Genomic DNA, 21313 nt, shown 5'->3' with positions numbered 1-21313 from the left:
AGGTCAGTTATCCATTATCTATCTGTCCATTGTTATGAATCCAAGTAAGGTCTGTTGTCCATTGTCTGTCTGTCCATTGTTATGAATCCAAGTAAGGTCAGTTGTCCATTATCTATGTCTCAATTGTTATGAATCCAAGTAAAGTCAGTTGTCCATTGTCTATCTGTCCATTGTTATGAATCCAAGTAAGGTCAGTTGTCCATTATCTATCTGTCCATTGTTATGAATCCAAGTAAGGTCAGTTGTCCATTATCTATCTGTCCATTGTTATGAATCCAATTAAGGTCTGTTGTCCATTGTCTATCTGTCCATTGTTATGAATTCAAGTAAGGTCAGTTGCCCATTGTCTGTCTGTCCATTGTTATGAATCCAAGTAAGGTCAGTTGTCCATTGTCTATCTGTCCATTGTTATGAATCCAAGTAAGGTCTGTTGTCCATTGTCTATCTGTCAATTGTTATGAATCCAAGTAAGGTCAGTTGTCCATTGTCTATCTGTCCATTGTTATGAATCCAAGTAAGGTCAGTTGTCCATTATCTATCTGTCCATTGTTATGAATCCAAGTAAGGTCTGTTGTCCATTGTCTATCTGTCCATTGTTATGAATCCAGGTAAGGTCTGTTGTCCATTATCTATCTGTCCATTGTTATGAATTCAAGTAAGGTCAGTTGTCCATTATCTATCTGTCAATTGTTATGAATTCAAGTAAGGTCAGTTGCCCATTGTCTGTCTGTCCATTGTTATGAATCCAAGTAAGGTCAGTTGTCCATTGTCTATCTGTCCATTGTTATGAATCCAAGTAAGGTCTGTTGTCCATTGTCTATCTGTCCATTGTTATGAATCCAAGTAAGGTCAGTTGTCCATTGTCTATCTGTCCATTGTTATGAATCCAGGTAAGGTCAGTTGTCCATTATCTATCTGTCCATTGTTATGAATCCAAGTAAGGTCTGTTGTCCATTGTCTATCTGTCCATTGTTATGAATCCAGGTAAGGTCTGTTGTCCATTATCTATCTGTCCATTGTTATGAATTCAAGTAAGGTCAGTTGTCCATTATCTATCTGTCCATTGTTATGAATCCAAGTAAGGTCAGTTGTCCATTATCTATCTGTCCATTTTTATGAATCCAAGTAAGGTCTGTTGTCCATTGTCTATCTGTCCATTGTTATGAATCCAAGTAAGGTCAGTTGTCCATTATCTGACATCGAATATGGCCACCGTAGCAGCCATCTTGTTATCAGATCAGATCTCTACTTGAATCTTAGTATTAGATCTCTACTTGGCATGGGGATTTCACCAGAAGACTTCTTATGATGTCCAGTTGGTCTTGGTTGAAAACAGTGCTAATGTGATGTCCAGTTGGTCTTGGTTGAAAACAGTGCTAATGTGATGTAGAATATGACCACCACAGCTGCCATCTTGAAAATTCTTGTTATTGCTACTCTTCCATGAATGCAATTTCATATCTTGAAGCTATTGTTATCTCTCCAAATTGATGGCCGTATCTGCATAGGGTTTTCACCAGTAGACATTTTATGATATCTAATTAGTCCTAAATGAAAGCAGTTCTAGTCTTATATCCAATATTGATACCACAACGATGGTCTTAAAAATCTTGTTGTCACTACTTGCCATGAATGGAAGATCATTATGACATGGTTTTAACCAAATAACTTCTAATGATGTCTGCTTTGCTCCATTAAAATGAAAATGATGCCAAGCTGACATCCATTATGCAGCTAATTTGATATGCTGTTATTGCTGAAGAATGTCAGACATGTTTTCAACTCTTGACAGTTAAAAGGAAGAAATGGTTATATGTTGAATTCCTGGAAATTCTTTTCATCAGGTAGAGCATCAGTCCCATTGAGTGATTCTTGTTATATATGTTTTTGCATGCTTTGACCAGTTATAATTATGTATACTGGTGTATATTGATTTTGACCAGTTATAATTATGTACAAAGGCATATATTGACTTTGTCCAGTTATAATTATGTACAAAGGTATATATTGACTTTGTCCAGTTATGATTATGTACAAAGGTATATATTGACTTTGTCCAGTTATAATTATGTACAAAGGCATATTGACTTTGTCCAGTTATAATTATGTACAAAGGCATATTGACTTTGTCCAGTTATAATTATGTACAAAGGTATATATTGACTTTGTCCAGTTATAATTATGTACAAAGGTATATATTGACTTTGTCCAGTTATAATTATGTACAAAGGCATATTGACTTTGTCCAGTTATAATTATGTACAAAGGTATATATTGACTTTGTCCAGTTATAATTATGTACAAAGGTATATATTGACTTTGTCCAGTTATAATTATGTACAAAGGCATATTGACTTTGTCCAGTTATAATTATGTACAAAGGTATATATTGACTTTGTCCAGTTATAATTATGTACAAAGGTATATATTGACTTTGTCCAGTTATGATTATGTACAAAGGCATATTGACTTTGTCCAGTTATAATTATGTACAAAGGCATATATTGACTTTGTCCAGTTATAATTATGTACAAAGGCATATATTGACTTTGTCCAGTTATGATTATGTACAAAGGCATATTGACTTTGTCCAGTTATAATTATGTACAAAGGCATATTGACTTTGTCCAGTTATAATTATGTACAAAGGCATATATTGACTTTGTCCAGTTATAATTATGTATACAGGTGTATTTTAACTTTTACCAGGTATAATTATATATACAGGTGTATAATGACTTTGTCCAGCTGTAATTATGTCAAGAGTTGTATAATGATTTGGACCAGTTATAACATATAAAGGTTTAAATAATTGAACTTCCATGAGCTGGCTGTCTTGCTGAAGTATTTTAGTTGTTGTTATTGTTGTGGGGTTTAACGCCAATTTTCAGCACATGATAGGCTATGCATGGCGGCCAGTATTAATGGTGGAGGAAGAACCCAGGAAAACCCCGGGAAGAACCACCGACCCAGGAGAAGCTACTGGCAAGCTTTCTCACATACCCACATTAGCCAAATCCTAGATGAAGTATTTTAGTAAGTTTTAGATATGCATCATAAATTTGTTGACATTGTTAACAACCTTTGATCACCATAATATCTTGAACATAAATTTTGCATAGGGTTTTACCTGCCAACCAGATGTCTGATGACTGCCACATACTGATTTACCTGATATTTTGCTTTTTATTTGGTTGTAAGTACCACTAATGAAATGTAAAATTATATATGTCCCAAAAAATCTTGCTATAATGTATTAAAGGTTGATATTTCAATGACTTTTAACCGACGGCAACTATATTTAGAAGAACAAGTGATTGTTCTTGCAGGTCATGTTGTAGTTATGTATATTTCAACTGTACTTTTAAATTTAGGCATATAAGAAAAAAAATTCATCACTGCCATCTGACTTGACCTTCAGTGGTTAGATTCAGAGTTAATCTGTAGTGTCAACACTCAAATTCACATGGCCAGGAATGATTATCTCTAACAGGTTAATATTTATATCCTGTTTATGTGGCTATACATTCTGCAGAGTGTGTTTGTGACCTTTCTTCATAAAAAATATGCATGTGAGACATTTTGCATACAAGGATGATATCGTGTTACTTATTCTAGATCTTATTTCAGAGAGGCTGCTGTTCATTATGTACCAGTGTGTCCTTTGTTTGACTCTGATAAAACAAGAGAATCTTCTTAAATGGATCCCGCTGGAGCAAATATTGGATCTTGTAAGGTGAGTTTGTATCTAAAGAGAAATGCAAGTATTAGTTGTTGGGGCGCTATATACTAGTCTGGTCTGCTTGCCTGACCAAGCTAATCATGGTAGTGGCTAGGGGCATACAATGTAATCCATGTCCTTCAGTCCATATGTCTGTCACATCAATGCTAAGTTTTGTGCTGAATGTTATTTTCAGACATTGTAGTGGGGCATTGTCCATGGATACATTTCTGGCTTGTTAGGTAATTAATAAAAAGACAACTAATTTTGGATTGTTCATATAAGATTAAAGATCAAACATATTGCACGTTACATATTTTATTGTGTGCAAAAGACAATAGGAAGGATATAGTGTCTGTCTTAAAATTTCAAAGTTTGTTGATAGAATTTTATTTGTTTCACTGATTTGTCATAGCTCTTGATTTTTCCTCATAAAATTTGCACATATACGGTACTTAGTGTGCTGTCATAATTCCTAAGAGAAAGAGAATATCACACTATCTATAATGCTTTCTTAGGAAAGGGAGGGAATTAAGACATGATATGTAGAGTTATCTGATTGATACACATCATCATGATGATTATGCCAGACATTTTTATATAAATGTGACACAGCTTTCCCTGTGTGAAATAGCCATGTGCTTGTCTCACATAACTGCACTCAAAAGCATGACATAACATACTTCCAACATTTTGTTGTACATGTGGCACATCTCACTTTTGCTAGACAACCATGTGTGATATGCATGTTCCACATAAGTGCACTTGATAACATGAAACATTATGCTTATGTCATCATTTTTGTGTGTACATGTCACACATCTTGTGTGAGAAAGCCATTTGGGGTTGCAAGTATGCCCCATATCAGTGCATTCAATCATGTCATCACCATTCTTTGCACCTCATTAGCATTTACAGTATGCTCATTTCACTGAAAGAGGACAATTGTTTGTTTAACAAGTAAACACCATTATCAGTAAATTCTTGCTCATTGCAGAAAGAAAGAGTAAACCTATAAATTACAGGTAAAGTTTTCGAAAACCATTCTGTAATTATTATGGCTTTATCCTTACTGATAATCTGCCACTGTGTTTTTCACCACTGTATATAATTCAGGAATGGGAGTAAAATAATTGGTCAACTGTCTTTATGTGGGGTAGGGAAATCCTCATGCCTTCATATTCTGATCACTGGGGAGTATTTCTCTGTTGCATGCAAATGCTTATAATTGAGGCTTTTTGTCCTTATTTCAGTTTTAGTATCAATTGATTCATCTGTCTATCTGCCAGACGGGCAGTCGTGGCACCTGTTCATCAAAATACAGGTATTTTCCACTATAATAATTATGGGTACATAGGGATCAGTTGTAATAACAAAGCATTTATTATTACTAAGTATTCTATCATTACAAATGTCTTTGGGGGTCCAAAATGTATGCTTCATTATGTTGAAGAATTTGTAAGTCATGTTTGCACTGATAAATGACCACTGTATATGGAGAAGAAAATTCTGTTTTTAATTGTTCTGTTATTTTTAGCCACTTAAGTGACAAGTCCACGACCCTGCACCTTGCTAATTTGTACTTCACAACAGCTAGACAGGAGGGTGCAATTGATGTTCTGTCACAGGAGGTTCTTCTGAAAATCTTTCCTGCAGTGAAACAAAATTTATCCTCACCAAGTTCTCAGGTACAGTTAATCTCAGGTACATTTAATCTCAGAGTATTGTCTTATGCAGGGCCAATATTATTAAATGGTGAATATATTTTCTTGCAAGTGAAAGTTGAAGTTGTGCTATTCAGGTAACTGAATGACTGCATTAGAAAGTATTATTTTTAAAAATAAGTTTTATTACTGCAATTTTAGGGCCCGCCTTCATCAGATTCAGATTTAAACGGTGCCATAATGGATATAATTGTTGTTGTTGTGGGGTTTAATGCCATTTTTCAGCACAAGACAGTCTATACATGGTGGCCAGTATAATTGGTGGAGGAAGAACCCTGGAAAACCACGGGAAGAACCACCGATAATGGATATAAAGTATTTTAAATACGGTAGATTTACAGATATGTATTTTAGGCAAAGTAGGTTTGACACTATGAGTTTCTATGGAAACAGCCTGTATTAAGGATATTAATACTAATGACTTCCATTTCATTAGCATCTTGCTGCCATTCATGTTTTAAAAGTACCATTGAAACTGACAAAACAAAAACAAATAATACTAAAGATTAATGGAATCTTTCACAAATGTATGGGCAGGATTTTAAAAAAAGCCAGTTGATGAATTTTTATGCCTGGGGTGAAGCTTACCTGAATCTCCAGCACAAATCTTAGACCCTGAGATTTGATTTTTCTATTTGGCTTGCAAACATGGAGACAACAACTTTTCTCACCAACATTAACACTAGTTTTAGCTCATCAGACGTTGAGGATGGCCCTGTTTCAGTAATATATCATTTCTGTTTACCATCCATCAGCATTTGATATTATCAACTTTTGAAAAAAAACACTTAACCAGTTCCAGAACGATGTGGTATCTTGGCTTGAAGGCCTGTCAGGTTTGTACAAAAGATATCTATTCAGCATTAAATATGGCTTCCGTTACTAAAAAATCAAAAAAAAATCTGTGCTTGATAGCTTATAAAAAATTTGTCAAATTTGATAGAAAGCTTTTGGCAAATGATGCTGATCTGCCATTATTACAGAAAAATAGTCAAACCTCTAAGCGACTTCTTCACAAAAATCACACATTAGAATTTGATCCGATATGATAGGAAGCAATCTTTTATGAAGGTTTTCAGGTTTATACAAATTCCAGTCAATCATCCAATATGGCCACTGTTGATAAAAATAGTTAAGCCATACAATGACTTCTCAAAAGCTGCTCAGCAGAATATTATCAAATGGACCAAAACATTCTCGTATAAAAGTCTTTAAAATTTGCATAAACGATGCAGATTTCTAGTTAGTATCACTAAAAATAGAAACATCTTGAATGACATAAGATCTTAAAACTGCTAACAGAATTTAACCAGATTCAACAGAAAGTGTCCTGAGGTAAAAGACTTCTAATTTTATGCTAGTGAAGGTGATTTGCAATCAGATATGGCTCAAGAAATTTGAGAAACTGTCAAACAACTTTTTCATAACTTATGAACAGAATTTAAGGATCGGAAAGCATCCTATTAACTCAGATTTCTTGAACATTTGGTTTTTTTAGGATGATTTCAGTTGAGAAATCTCAGGTTTGTATGGTCTGCTTGTTCAGTATCCAGCTTTCTATTCAAGGTCAAAAGTTACATTTCAAGGTCATAAATGTGAGAGTGTTGTAAAAAGAACATATTTATCATGCTTTAAATTGACAAAAACATTTTGCACCCACATTTATGTCTGAAATCAGAATGGATGGTAGAAACTATAACTGTCATGAACTTATCTAATCCTGGAGTAAAATAAAACTATACGGTCTAGGACAAAAATTTAAGATAATTGTGTCTGAGAAAAATATCTCTGTGGCATGCATGTAAAATTAGGAATATCTTCCAATGTTGTAGAAACAGATAAAAGAGATTTACAAATTGGTTTCATTTCAGATTCGATTACTTACTCTGCACATACTATCACAGTTTGAAATGATTCTTCCTAACTGTGATCAGGTAAGTTATTTTCTTGTCACTGGAATAAATTCTATATTTGTGAATATTGACCTCTTTCATATTTTTTTTCCAGATTTAAATTGTGACTCCTGAAACTCATTTATAAATGTTAATACCTTGTGCATTTTTACATTACAGTGTTACATTACCATGTGTATATTGAAGTCATTAACTTGTCCATTGAAGAGGTATCACCTCCCTATTCAGTTTGAATCAGTTCAGCTATTAGTCTCTGTTGGAGAAAAATGTATGGTACACCCTAATAGCTTTCTTATAGGTGAGCTGCACTGTTATGTTACAAGTGTTACAGTTAAAACTAATCGGTGGAGTGTAAAAAAGGTTAAAATGAACCAAACAGAAATGTTCTTATGGAACTATGGCAACCATAAGACAAGAAAATAGATGTTATTATTTAAAAATTGTTTACCACTTCTTTAGAATTAATATATACTTTTTAAGAAGTGGTTGGTAAATAGGCTGCCTTTGTTTCAACATCACTGCCTTGGTCCATCCTTCAGCCCTGTCCAGTCTGGGCATGCCATCTCTGCCTTGGTCCATCCTTCTGCCATGTCCATTCTGCTCTCACCATATTTGCATTGGTCATTCCATCAGCCCTGACCAGTGTGGAATTATGATTATGATGTACCTATTGAGACTACACAGACGAAGATATTGCAGAATATTAACATTGGGTCATTTTGACATTTTATGGGTTTATTCTGCACTGCCAAAAAATTCAGTCTGCATTTTAAGTCCAGTACCTTTGTACCTATTGTCCCTAAAATTTCACCATTGGCGCTTTCAAGAATGAACATGAGTTTATTCATTGTTTCTTAAAATCACTGAATCTTGCCACACAGGTAGCTTATCTTGTGATCCCCTTTCAGTAACAGCTTGAGTTGCTGTTTAGATTTTTAACTTTTTCAGTCATGCTTGTCAAATCTGTATAGTAAAACAATATCAGTCTAGGGTGGCAGCATTTTACTATTGTTGCAAACTGAGTTGTTCATTTTCTCTTGATGACATCTACTATTATTACAAAATAACTAATCATATGTTTGTTGCACCAAGGATGCTGGGATTCCTATGGATATATTCCGGATCTGTCTGGAGGTAGAAAAGATTGAGCCTGTTTTACACACTTACCGAGAGAGACTACTACATCTGCGGAAGCTGGAGTATAACACCGTCCAAAAGTATCTACCCATTGGGCCCTTTCAACAGGTGAAAGAATATGTTGAGTGTTGATATCCATCAAGTAATTTTCAGTTGTTCTGGTCATAATGTGTATTGTCCAGGAGCCATCAGGCATCTTGTTTCCTTTGTCATCAGTAGTGGGCCCATCAACAGTTGCTTGTTAAGAATGTGGAGGCCATATTTTTTATCAAAGTAGGAAGGTGTAATTGTATCATCGAGGTCATAGATGAGCTGCATAATGAGCTAGATTCATTGATATTAAGGGGGTGATCATACATCTGATTGACTTGGTCTGTTGATACTCATAAGGTTATATATATTGAAGGTCTTATTTTGACAAAACTTGAAGATTTATCTTACATCTTGCATATATTTGATAAGTTCAGTAATGAGCAAGATCCATGCATATTAATGAGGTTATCATACATCTGATTGGCTGAGCTTGTTGCCATCCAGGAGGCCATATTTTAGATTCAATTTTGACCAAACTTGGAGCAAAGGATATGATCAGAATCATGCACAAATCTTATAGTGAGTGATATCCAAGCGTATTGAGATGAGCTTACATCAGATTGTCTTACTCTAAATATACTCTCTAGACTGTCTTTTCATATTTTGATCAAACTTGGTAAATAGGCTTATATGAACAATGTCTCAGCTGAATGCATTGAAGAGTTTACATTATTGTGGTCTTAGATTCTAATACAAGTGATACCTGCACAAGTTAATGGCAGAGTTTGTTACCTCTGTAAAAACTATTTCTCATCTGATTATGATAAAAGTGTGTAAATACGTTTATGTTATCTTAGTGAGTTGTGAGCATGACCAAGGCATATTAATTACGTTGTTATCTATAGAATGATTTGTTATCTAACTATAGAGTTTACATAGAGTTGTGCCCTTACAGGACAACATAAGCCTATTTAGTGAACTGGTTAATTGTAAAATTTTGTAAGCCAATTAAGCAACATCAGGCCCATGTGGACTTGTTGCTTTTTTTAGTTAAATGGTTAATTTTGATGGTTAGTGATTAAATCTCAGTGTAGCATACATTTAGTAAGTAAATATGTAGAAGTCCAGGTAATTTAATTGTTATGAAGATAATACTACAAGATTTTTAGTTTTTATCATTCTTAGCATACACTGTTTTTCCATAGATCATTTTCAACCTCTGTGTTTGTAAAAAATCAAATTATGCTCCCCATGGTAGTTAAAGCTATTGTGATTGTTTATTTTACACTTGCTATATTTGAACATGCTATTGTTTACAGCTATATTTTAACACTCAATGGTCTTCTCATCGATTTACCATTTAGGTGCCACTTCAGGTTTTGATTGGGAATCTATTTGTCAGTTTCAAATTGCTGTGGGAACCTACACGAGAACTGATAGCAAGTCATGCAAAGGGGCTGAGTAAAGCTTTGTTCTGGGAGGTCTTCAGTCCACAGTTACAACTGGCTTCACAGTATGCAGGTAAAATATCTACATTTATATCGGGGCCCTGAGTGGCCGAGTGGTCTAAAGCGCTCTCTGTTACGGATCACTGCCATCTCACCTCTGTCGGCGTGGGTTTGAGTCTCGGATTCGGCTAATGTGGGTATGTGAGAAAGCTTGCCAGTAGCTTCTCGTGGGTCAGTCGTTCTTTCCGGGGTTTTCCTGGGTTCTTCCTCCACCATTAATACTGGCTGCATTGTATAGCCTATCGCGTGCTGAAAAATGGTGTTAAACCCTACAACAACAACAACAACTACATTTATATCATACCCTGGCACCTCTGCATCAGAAATTAGGTCTCTATCTTTGTCACTGGTAACAGATTTTTTAAAGTTTGTCTTAACTATTAAAGTCCTTTTCTTCTTCAGATATGGTATTGTTTTAAATATTAAACTACAAATAAATTTTTAGAAGATAAAATATAATAATGCAGACAAACTGTGAGCTCATTTGATATCCATTAAAATTACCTGACTCTTCATGATAGTACCTTCTTTGACAGTGTATCTACTCAATGCTTAGATGTTATAGTGGAAGACGGCCACTGATATCACCTCTAAAAGGATCTGATGGAACACAGTTTCTAGGCCTTGTGATCCTGAAGTTTTTCAGAAATGCAGAATTTACATAACAGAAAATTTTGGGTAATTGATTATTTGAGCAAACAAAAATCTAACTCTTATCCAAAAGTTCTGAGATCTCCAGGTAAGGCCACTTCTGCAGGGTTTCTTTACCTATGGTACAACTGAATCAGAATTATTTTCTGAGCTAATAATCTGCAAGTCATGATTTGACAACTTTAGAGTATGGTTAGTTTCTTTTATGAATTTGATGTAAATACCACAAAGTACAGAAAGGATTTGTAATGTCATCCATCATTTCTAGTATGAATTTGATGGTACCTTAAATAGCACAATGTACAGAAAGGATTTATAATGTCGTGCATAGTTTCTTGTAGGAATTTGACAGTACGTGTAAATACCACAAAGTGCAGAAAGGATTTTTATATCATCAAAATCTTGGACAGATTGGATATTATGCATGATCCATGCATATTAAAGTGTTCACATTTCACGAGAATGGCTAACTTTTTGATCTGGATATCATATTTTGATCAGAATTGGAAAATATGCTTATATCAATAAGATCTTGGAAAAATGTATATAATGTGTGAGATCCATGCAGTCTAAAGAGGGGATCTTGAATCTGATTGGCTGAGTTAATTACTTCTCTAGAACCATATTTCTTATCAGAATTAGATCAAACTTGCAATATTGGCTTATATCATCAAAATCTTGAATGAATTTGATAAAGAATGAGATCCACTCATATTACAGACTTCCAGCCTTTATGATTTTGCCTTAACTGCATTTTGCCTTAAGTCTTATGAAAATGACACTTAAAATAGACTTATGGAATCAAAGCAAAAACTACAGAAAAATGATTGTTACAAAAATATCTGAACAATTGGTTCATCTGTGCTTGCTTTGGATCTGGGATTCTTATTAGAATTAGTTAAGTTAGTCAGGGAACCATACTAACTGTACAGCAGTACCACAGATGTTTTAAACTGCATTATTTTTTCATGCAAAGCATATGCATGATCAAACTGTTGATTATATAATTTTTTTAAATGGCATCCAGCAAGCAATGCATGTTGAAGATGAAATGGAAAATAATCCTCTTTAAAAGTGTTAATAATCAGCATAGAAGAATAAAATAGAATTCAGATTCTTATGAATAAAGCAGGAAGGAATACAATTACATTTGTTGGACAACACATGTTAGTTTTAGTATATCTTGTGGCAGGAGATATGATTGCCAGTGTAAAATGAAATGGAAAAAAATTCCAAGAATCACGTCAAGTTGAGAAAAGCAACAAGCCATTGAGCTGCACAGGGTTTGGAACTGAAGTTTTGGCAACCGAGCTAGTGGTAAATAAGGTCTACATGTACAAGCTTTTCAGTTGAACATAATGTTTACTCCTGTTTTGTGTTTTGAATACCGAACTTTTAAATACGTTTAACAGTTTTACAATAGCAGTTTTTGATATTTAGTTATACCTTACTGAAAACTGGTCAAACTTACAGGAAAAAAATCATCTGCCTTACTGAGAACATCTTGTGAGGATTGGCAGGTCTGATATTAATGAGATAATCTTGCAACAAATTTGATAAGCTTGTTAATACTCAGGAGGTAGTATTTTTCATCTGATTTTGATCAGACTTGGAATGGATGCTTATCTCACTAAGATCTTGGATGAGTTCATTAAGGAGCAATATCCATGCATACTAATGATATGATTTCACACATAATAAGGAGATAAATTCAGTTTACTTCTTAAAATCTTGACAAAGGTCAGATAGGTGTTAATGCCACAACCCTCAATCATAGACAGAAATAAGGCATACAAAATACATAGACATAACAAGGGTATGAATGGGATTTGATGACTGACTTAAATTTGTACGTGAAAAAGATATCTTTTATTTTTTTTTAGTCTGAATAGAGTTATTCTTCAAATTTTTGTAATATTCACAGCTATGCGAACTTCCTGACATGTTTACATACCGATTATTTAGATGTTACACATGGTGACGTCACTGAACAAAAATATTTAAATGCCTTGGTATGCCTATTGCCATCATAATGGCATGTGCTACTGTATCTTGTTTACTTGACAGAAAAGCCAATTCATGTGCAGAGAATGGAGCAGCCGCTGAGTGGGGATGGGGTAGAGGACAAAGGTGATCTGAGGATTCAGGCAGAGATCACTATCACATCAGTTTTCACCCTGCTGCTGAGGAAGACCTCTGAAGAAGAAAGGGCACCTGACTTCCTCAACTTCCGTAACCAGCTTTGGTGTTCCATGCAGTTGTTCCCAGAACAGTGTCAGTCCAATTCCAGAGAATTTGTTCCCTTGTTTTTTCAGTTCTTGAGGTAAATGCCTTAGCTGTGACCTTGACTACATTTTTACCATTTTAAAATGTATTTTCTTGTTATCAGAGATTGCTTTGAACTGTTAAATTTAGTCCATGATACTTTATAATGATTAATCATTAGAGTGATTTTGATTGTATAAATTACTGGTTGAAAAAAGATTTGGAATGTACAGTATATTCCATTTGTGTTACCGCTGTATTCTTTATTGTTTTCTTTTTGAACTGACAGTGTCTTTTTTGAGCTTGAGAATTGCTTCAACCAATCAGAAATGGTGTTACATTTGAAACATTTCAGATTGGCTGATAGTTGAGCTAGGTATCATCCAGAATTTTGTACCACACTATACTGCAGTATTTTCAAACATACTGCAGTTTGTATTATGGCATACCAGTATAGGGACCAACAATTTAGTGTTCTAGGGTAAGGTCCTGACACTTCTTAAAAAAACAGTCAATAGCTGGACAAAATATATTTGTAGGAATATAACACCATATTATATCAGTTATATTATTTGTACAAAAACCATCTTGAGATAAAAGAAAATAAAATATCTCTGCTTAAAAGAAAATTTAGCCCATCTTCACTTCCCAAAACCTAAATGGTCATAGCCTTAAAGCCAATGAATTATTATATATGGATGTCAATTGTTGTATAAGTTGTAATCTCAAAGATGTGACTAAAGTGAGATGATTAAGCTTACACTATAGATGACACCCTTTGAAAGACACAGCTTTGATATTAGAAAGCTTTTTGATAAAGAATATGAAGTATTGACACTTAAGTCTACAATTCACTAGCTATACGATTGGTACATTTGGAAGGGAAGTGATAAGTGTAAGGTGAAGTTGTTTGCATTCGGAACAGAAACAGCAGAGAGAATTTTGGCATACCTCTTTACTATTTTCATGTATTGTGGCTGAAATTTTGTTACATGTTGTAGTTGTAGAAATCATATAGGATCGAAACACACATCTGATCAAAATGGCTGCCCTCATGTCCTTGAAAAATCCAGTCATAATTAGTCAAAATTGCACTTACTTTAGCAGGTATTAAAATATCAAAACAAAATTTTGCCAGAGGCAATACCAGCATCTGAAAGTGCAATGAATGTATTACAAAATATGTAAAAAGAAGAAAAAGACATCAACTTATTTTATTACAGTTTGCTTTTGAAACCCAGGAAGTGAAAAGGACCATGTGCTACCAGTTTTTTTATTCATGCACATCTGAAGTAGGGCAAAGCTGCGTACTATATAACCAAAATTACACCCATCAATCAGACACCAAATAAAGTGAATGAAAAGTTATTTTAACAATACCTAAGATGTACAGGGTCTTTTTTTAATAACCAGGATTACCAGAGTTTAAAACTTTGGAAATTCATTTTCTTTTAAAATCTACCCCTCTGCAAAATACAGAACTGTAGAGCACCACCTAAGGTCTTGGATGAGTTTGATAAGCAGCAAAATCCATACTTTCTTAATTAGTTGATCTAGCAATTGATTGACTGAACTTTTTACCCTTCTGGAGGTCATATTTCTGATCCGATTTTGATCAATTATGGAATGTAGTCTCATTTCTTTAAGATCTAGGATGGGTGCAGTGATGAACTATATCCCACACATGCTAATTAGGTGATCTTGCATCTGATTGGCTGCACTTCTAATCTTTCCTGAAGTCACATTTCTGTTCTGATTTTGATCAAACTGGATATATTTGTTTGTTTCATCTGTATTCAGCAATGAGCTGGATCCACTTTTATTAATAAGATAATCTTGCTTCTGATTGGCTGACCTTGTTACCACTCTGTAGGTCACATTTCTGGTCTGAATTGAATCAAATTTGGAATATTTGCTTACATCATCAGGATCTTCAGTATCTTTGATAATTAGCAAGATTCTTGAATATTAATGAGGTGATATTGCATCTAATTTCTAAATGCCGTAATTCTTATCCAGATCTTATATCTTCAAGATCTTGGAAAATATTGAAAACAGGCTGGATCCATGCATAGTTTATAGCATTGTGGTTTATCATTATTTTCCTCACAGAAGCACTTAATAATGAAGAAACGGTACTGTTGACTTTTTCTAAAGACAATATTTTGATGAATTGTGTGTTTGCAATGAAATTGCTTGAAAGGTCATAATTTTGAGTTGTTGACTGGAAAGTAGTATACTGTATTGTGTGAGCATCCAATATAAAATACTATAGATCACAGCACCTAATGAAGGGTGAATTATAATGCCTTCATGTTAATTAATTGAAACAGATTAGCAATAGGTCTGTTTTGGAAGTACATGTATACTAATTGGTTCATCTAATAACTAAATTGTCAGTTTAAAGGATGTGATCTTGGATTATTATGCAAAATGGCTTTTGACTGGAGATTTGGCGACAGTCCAGAAATAAAGGTAAGTAGATTTTCATAATCAATCATGAAATGCATTTACTTTTTATTTTTATATACCATTCATTATTCTCCATTTTACATTTTTCTTTACCTTTGAATTGCATTCATCATATAGTTCGCATTCATGCAGCATTTGGTTTGCATTCCTTTTTCATTTCAAAGGTTAAATTACCCTTTTCATGGTCTGTCTTTATTTACACTTTTCATTTTGTTAACAATTATTAAAGACAATGCAAATTTTCAGGTTATCTTCTAATTTGAAACCATCATGTGTGAGTGTATATACAAATGTACACTGATTAAAGTGCATCATGTAGTATCCTAATCCCTTTATTTTCTTCTGCTTTTGTTCAGCAATGAGTACTACAAATCAGACAGCAATGATGCCCCCTCACAGAGCCTTGTACCCGCAAGCAGCACCACATTAGGTTCTCTTTCCACCCCAATCATTGATGTAGAAGATGAGGAGGAAATGGAAGATCAAGAAGGGGAGACAGGAGAAAAGGCACAAGTGGAGAAAACTTTGATGGAGCCACAGGCACAAAATCCAGTTGCAAAGCACAGGAAATCAGCCATAAAGTAAAGCCACCCAAGATGTCTCTAAATTCAGAGTCCTTCAGAAATCTTGAAAATAGACAATTTAAATTAACTTTCATATGAAACATCATTATTTTACAATTCCTGCATTTTTAGCTCACCTCTACAAAGTCACTTTGACCTATATTTCATGCTTTTTTGCATGGTTTCCATGCTACAGGTAAATCAGTGGAAAACGTTGCGAGAAAGAATAGGTCTGTTCCCAGCTGGGAAAAGCCCTAGAATTTTGCAAATATTGATCCAGGTTCAAGGAAAAACAGAATTTTCATCTGCAAAAAAATATATATTCAGTGCCCCCCCCCCCCTTATAAGGCACTAATTCTGCAGCAGGAATGTGGACTTAAAAGAAGAGTAGTCTTTTTAGAGGGGGATTACACAGATGTGAATAATAACTACACATGAAGTATAAAAGATGTAACTAATGTTTATATATATAATGTTTTCATTTAAACTTGGATTATTATTATCTGGTTAAGAAAACCACATTGTAAGTAAAATCTGGGCACAAGCATCTCTTTGTAATCATCCATGTATATAGGTTGATTCGGTTTTCCCACTCACTGCAGTTGAATTTGTATTGATAATGTTTATTTGAATCCTGCTGAAGTCCAATTTCTCAGTAACAATGAAATTGTCCTCCCTCATATTATTTAGTCGAATTGCTTTCACCTTTTGTTCTAAAATTCCTGTCTGCATTTTGAACCTTTTCCAACAATTTATTTCTTCATAGCCAATTTATAGTTAACACACAAGATGCTCAGTGTTTACAAAGGGGAGACAGAAAGGCTAACATATAATTTTGCTATCCAGTGTTAAGGTAACAAAGCCTAACATCTAAGAAATACACAGTAGTAACAATACTTGGATTATTTTCTTCTCTGTATGATTTAGAGTTACTTTATTGGCATGCTGGAATAAGTGTTGGTGTGTTGAGTTGATAAATTAACAAATATTATTGAGATTTATATCTGTAAACAACCATAATGTGGCCACTTACTAATTTGCTAGCTGCTAGCCCCACTAGAGGGGTGGCTGTCATTGAGGGGTTTCATTTGAATGCAAACTCAGTGCCATAGGATTCTGCTTATTCCAAGAGGGTGGCAGCTGGCTGGGTGGAGGGGGGGAATCCCATTCAGGAAGGGGACCACTTTAATTAGGCTATAACTGAACAGATCCAGAGTTAATTGATTTGAGTTCTTATTGGAATATTAGGAGGTTGCAGAATTATTCATTCATTTTAGATACATTTGATTTACTTACAGTTGTTGTTGGAATAAATGTGCCATATGATCTTATGGCAGCATTACTTTAACATCAAATTAAAACTTTTTTCGGTGAAAGGATAGGAATCTTTGCAACATACTTATCAAGGAGAGAGAAGTCAACAAACTCGAATACTGAACACTGTTATAAAATATGTTCCCATTACAATGCAAAAGGCATGAAACAGAATGTGACATAAACATGATTGATCAGAAGTAAAGTAGTTGAAAGAGTAATTTAGCATTAAACACTAGACAGTATGATTCCAGGCATATCTTAAAACAAGTCTCAGGTCATGTGTTGAATCTGAGTAATTCAAAGCACAAAATATGTGTATTGATCGCTACCAATATGTATTATGAGAACATATAGTCAGAACATTTTTATGATTAAGGACAGAGCACCTATTAATCATACAGTGTAAATAGACATTTGTCTGGTCACTTGTCAGCATTTTGACAATGCACATATGTTGGGAAACTCTGAATACTTAAGGGTCCACACTTTGTGAAATAGTCACCTTAAAGTCTGTCATTTCACCTAAACTAAATTATGACTTAGTGCATATATCCAAGAAGAAAATTATTTCTGCACACTGACATTAATTCTGCATCATGGACCTGGACCATACTTTATGGATGGCTTGCAGTTGTGTTAATTGTATGCACTCATCTGTCATTGATATTAATACTTTTGTATGCACTCATCTGTCATTGATACTAATACTCTTGTACTTTGTTTTAGGTCTCTGGTTGTTCAGCTTGAAGTATTCTCCAAGATCAAGAACCCCACGGCTCTTTATTTAGAGCCCAAACTGAGGGCATTATACATGGAGGTATGTAATATTGTAAAAGACCAAAGTTGATTGGGGAATGAGAGTTTACAGTATAAATAGTAAATGATGTAAACAAGACGGCACACATGATAGTAGAGAATTCTGTACAACCTAGAAAACTTAATTTTCAGATAGCTTTGTAAATGAGAAGCTGTAATGTCAAGATTATGTTAAGTAAAAAAAAATGGTGAATTACAGATGGAATGGCAGTGAGGAAGAGTACATATTGCAGTGTTTTTGTCATCAAATTTATGTCATTAACAGACCGACTGCATGTTTATTTATGCCAATTCTTTTTGAAGAAATGTGAGAAATATGGTACACTGAATGCATGAGTAAATGAGATGAGTACTTAATACTTTCAGATATGATTGTATACCACATATTTGCATAATAGTATTACAATCTGGATCCTTCCCTGATTGTTGGGAATGTAGATTTATCCCCTGGTTGCAGAGCTTGAGGGATATTCATGTTTAAAACGATAGGTCTGTAGTGATAGCTAAGTAAGCATAAGGGTAATGATACTCTGTTGTAGTTTTCTTATTTCAATTTTATATGTGCATTTAAGGCCATTTTATGTGCATTTAAGGTCATTTTTTATGTACATTTAAGGCCATTTTATATATGCATTTTTGGCCATTTTTATGTGCATTTAAGGCAGTTTTATATGTGCATTTAAGGCCATTTTTATGTGCATTTAAGGTCATTTTTTATTTGTATTTAAGGCCATTTTATATGTGCATTTAAGGCCATTTTTATGTACATGTAAGGCTTTTTTTGTGCGTTTAAGGCCATTTGTTGTGTGCATTTAATAACATTTTTTGTGGGCATTTTAGGCCATTTATGTGCATTTATGGCCATTTTATATATGAATTTAAGGCCACATATAATTGCATATATTTGAAGAGTGTTTCCAATTACAGTTTATATTTATGTTTCCACTTATTAACGTGACAATGTCTTTTGTATTTGTATTTGTAGACTTTTTACTGACTTTACAAACATTACAAGTGTTTTGTCTGGTCTAAAAATGTTTAAATTATTTCATTGTATTTCTTCTCTCATTGGTGCAAAATGTCTTCTCTACTTTCAGTGTGCTTTAAGTTGCATGACTGCAAAGAAAGAAAAGCAAATCATATAATAATGCAGTTCATCCATGCAAAGTTAATGTATTGATGATTGAAACACTTGACAGAAAAGGTTTCTTCATGTAAACCAGGTCTGTTTATCTAACAGTCATGTTTGTCTGTCTGTCAGTTTGTAGAACAGGACCATTGTGTCCACCCACATGTAGAGGTGAACAATGGAGGTAGAACTGTTGCAATGGCTCATTTATTATTGAGAAAGACTTGCAATTGAAAAGGTGTATGTTTGAATCTTACCATCAGATAAACCCAATTCAGTGCTACATGTGTCCTTGGGAAGGGCACTTAACTCCAATTGCCTTGGAAATTAATAACCTACTTGTGTTGCTCTGCCTTAAATAAAAACAGCATATTTTTAATGGAAACAATTTGCATCAGACGATAGTCTAGACTTATTTGTGATGATGTGCTTATTAATGAACAATATATGTTCTCTGCTGCACCTTATATCATTGTTTGATTCTTTATCAGCTTTTGAAACACAGAGATCCTGAGGTGCAGAGAGTAGCATTTAAGTGTATCATGACATACAAGGATAAACACCTTACACCATATAAGTAAGTAATTTAGTTACAAAGTTTGCTATTTCTTCCTTATACTTTAATAGATACATATTTGTTATGTGTGCCTTGGTGTAAGCTTGATATATTGAAGAGTTTCTTACTGTTTATCTTTACTTCAGTACTCCTGTCCTCAACCTAGATTAACCTTAATGTTACAATTTGTACATTGCTAAATATGAGTTGGGCTCAACAAAATAGTGGCCTCTTATACATATTTACTCTAGCCATCAGATAGCATAGATGCATTCATTTAATGATAATGGACTTTTTTTACAAGGATTGTGAGTGATGGTAATTGCATAACTTTAATAACGCATAGTGTCAATGACTCTGATACACAGCATCACTCAAATTAAATTTGGATCGAATATGTTTGACTTATTCTCCAAGAGTTATTTTGATAACAGGAAATTTCTGTAATAAAGGATGAACAACACAATACAAGAACATCCAGACAGCTGTAAATTACAAACTAAGCATATTATTTACCTTTGCAATTAAAACAAAATCTTACCTGGATCATAGAAGCTTTTGAAAGCATTATAATATTTGATTATACAATTTACGATGTCATAGACAATCATACAAGATAAGGCAAATTTCACTATTTAAGTGGAAGTCAATTTTAATGACTACAATAAATTTAACTTATTGTGAAATAGAAAATATATGTATCTTTAGCATGTCTCTGTAGATAGTTGTAAAATTTACACACTGATCTTCTTGATAAGAATCAAGATTTGGTAATAATGCAGTTTGATTCTATTGTAGAGATAATTTTGAGAGGTTGATGGATGACAAGAGCTTCAAGACAGAGCTGGTACTGTTCAGTATAGACCATGAAAACAGCCCTATAGCCAAAGAGGACAGAAATGAAGTGCTGCAGATCCTTATGAGGTGAGATTCGCATTCTGAAAATGTCTTCCCCTAGTGAGTGGCATCTGCCATTGTTATATTAATACTCATATATATGTACTCATCTGTTATAGTGATATTAATGCTCATATATATGTACTCATCTGTCACATTGATATTAATACTCATGTGCAATTAACTGTCACATCGATATTAATACTCATATATGCAATTTACTGTCACATTGATATTAATACTCATATGCAATTAACTGTCAGAGATGTTAATGCTCATATATATGCCTCATGTGACAGTGGCATTAATGCTTTCATATGCATTCACCTGTCATAGCGATATTAATACTCTTGTATGAATTCATCTGTCAGTGATATTAATACTCTTGTATGTATCACAGTGATATTAATACTGTTATATGCACTCATCTGTCATTGATATTAATACTCCTGTATACACTCATCTGTCATTGATATTAATACTCTTGTATGCACTCATCTGCTATTGATATTAATACTCTTGTATGCACTGTCACAGTGATATTAATACTCTTGTATGCACTATCTATCACAGTGATATTATTACTCTTGTATGCACTATCTATCCCAGTG

General features: G+C 34.0%; 1 protein-coding gene across 2 annotated transcripts in view; it reads left to right on the top strand.

Moving 5' to 3' along the window:
* Positions 1 to 21313, top strand: part of LOC149773571 (small subunit processome component 20 homolog) — a 169552-nt gene that overhangs the window by 42228 nt on the left and 106011 nt on the right. For both annotated transcript variants that reach the window (XM_089946373.1, XM_089946372.1), the window contains exons 17-26: positions 3631 to 3736; positions 5259 to 5409; positions 7317 to 7379; positions 8451 to 8603; positions 9893 to 10049; positions 12755 to 13010; positions 15781 to 16005; positions 18031 to 18121; positions 19741 to 19826; positions 20604 to 20729. In XM_089946373.1, the coding sequence (XP_089802499.1) occupies positions 3631 to 3736; positions 5259 to 5409; positions 7317 to 7379; positions 8451 to 8603; positions 9893 to 10049; positions 12755 to 13010; positions 15781 to 16005; positions 18031 to 18121; positions 19741 to 19826; positions 20604 to 20729 (1414 nt within the window). The remainder of the gene's footprint in view (positions 1 to 3630; positions 3737 to 5258; positions 5410 to 7316; positions 7380 to 8450; positions 8604 to 9892; positions 10050 to 12754; positions 13011 to 15780; positions 16006 to 18030; positions 18122 to 19740; positions 19827 to 20603; positions 20730 to 21313) is intronic.

Source organism: Sinohyriopsis cumingii, unplaced genomic scaffold (assembly GCF_028554795.1).
Source record: "Sinohyriopsis cumingii isolate HCF-2022 unplaced genomic scaffold, ASM2855479v2 utg000624l, whole genome shotgun sequence".
In the NCBI taxonomy this organism is placed as follows: domain Eukaryota; kingdom Metazoa; phylum Mollusca; class Bivalvia; order Unionida; family Unionidae; genus Sinohyriopsis; species Sinohyriopsis cumingii.
Note: the sequence above shows the minus strand (reverse complement) of the source record. Positions and strands in the feature narration are given on the sequence as shown.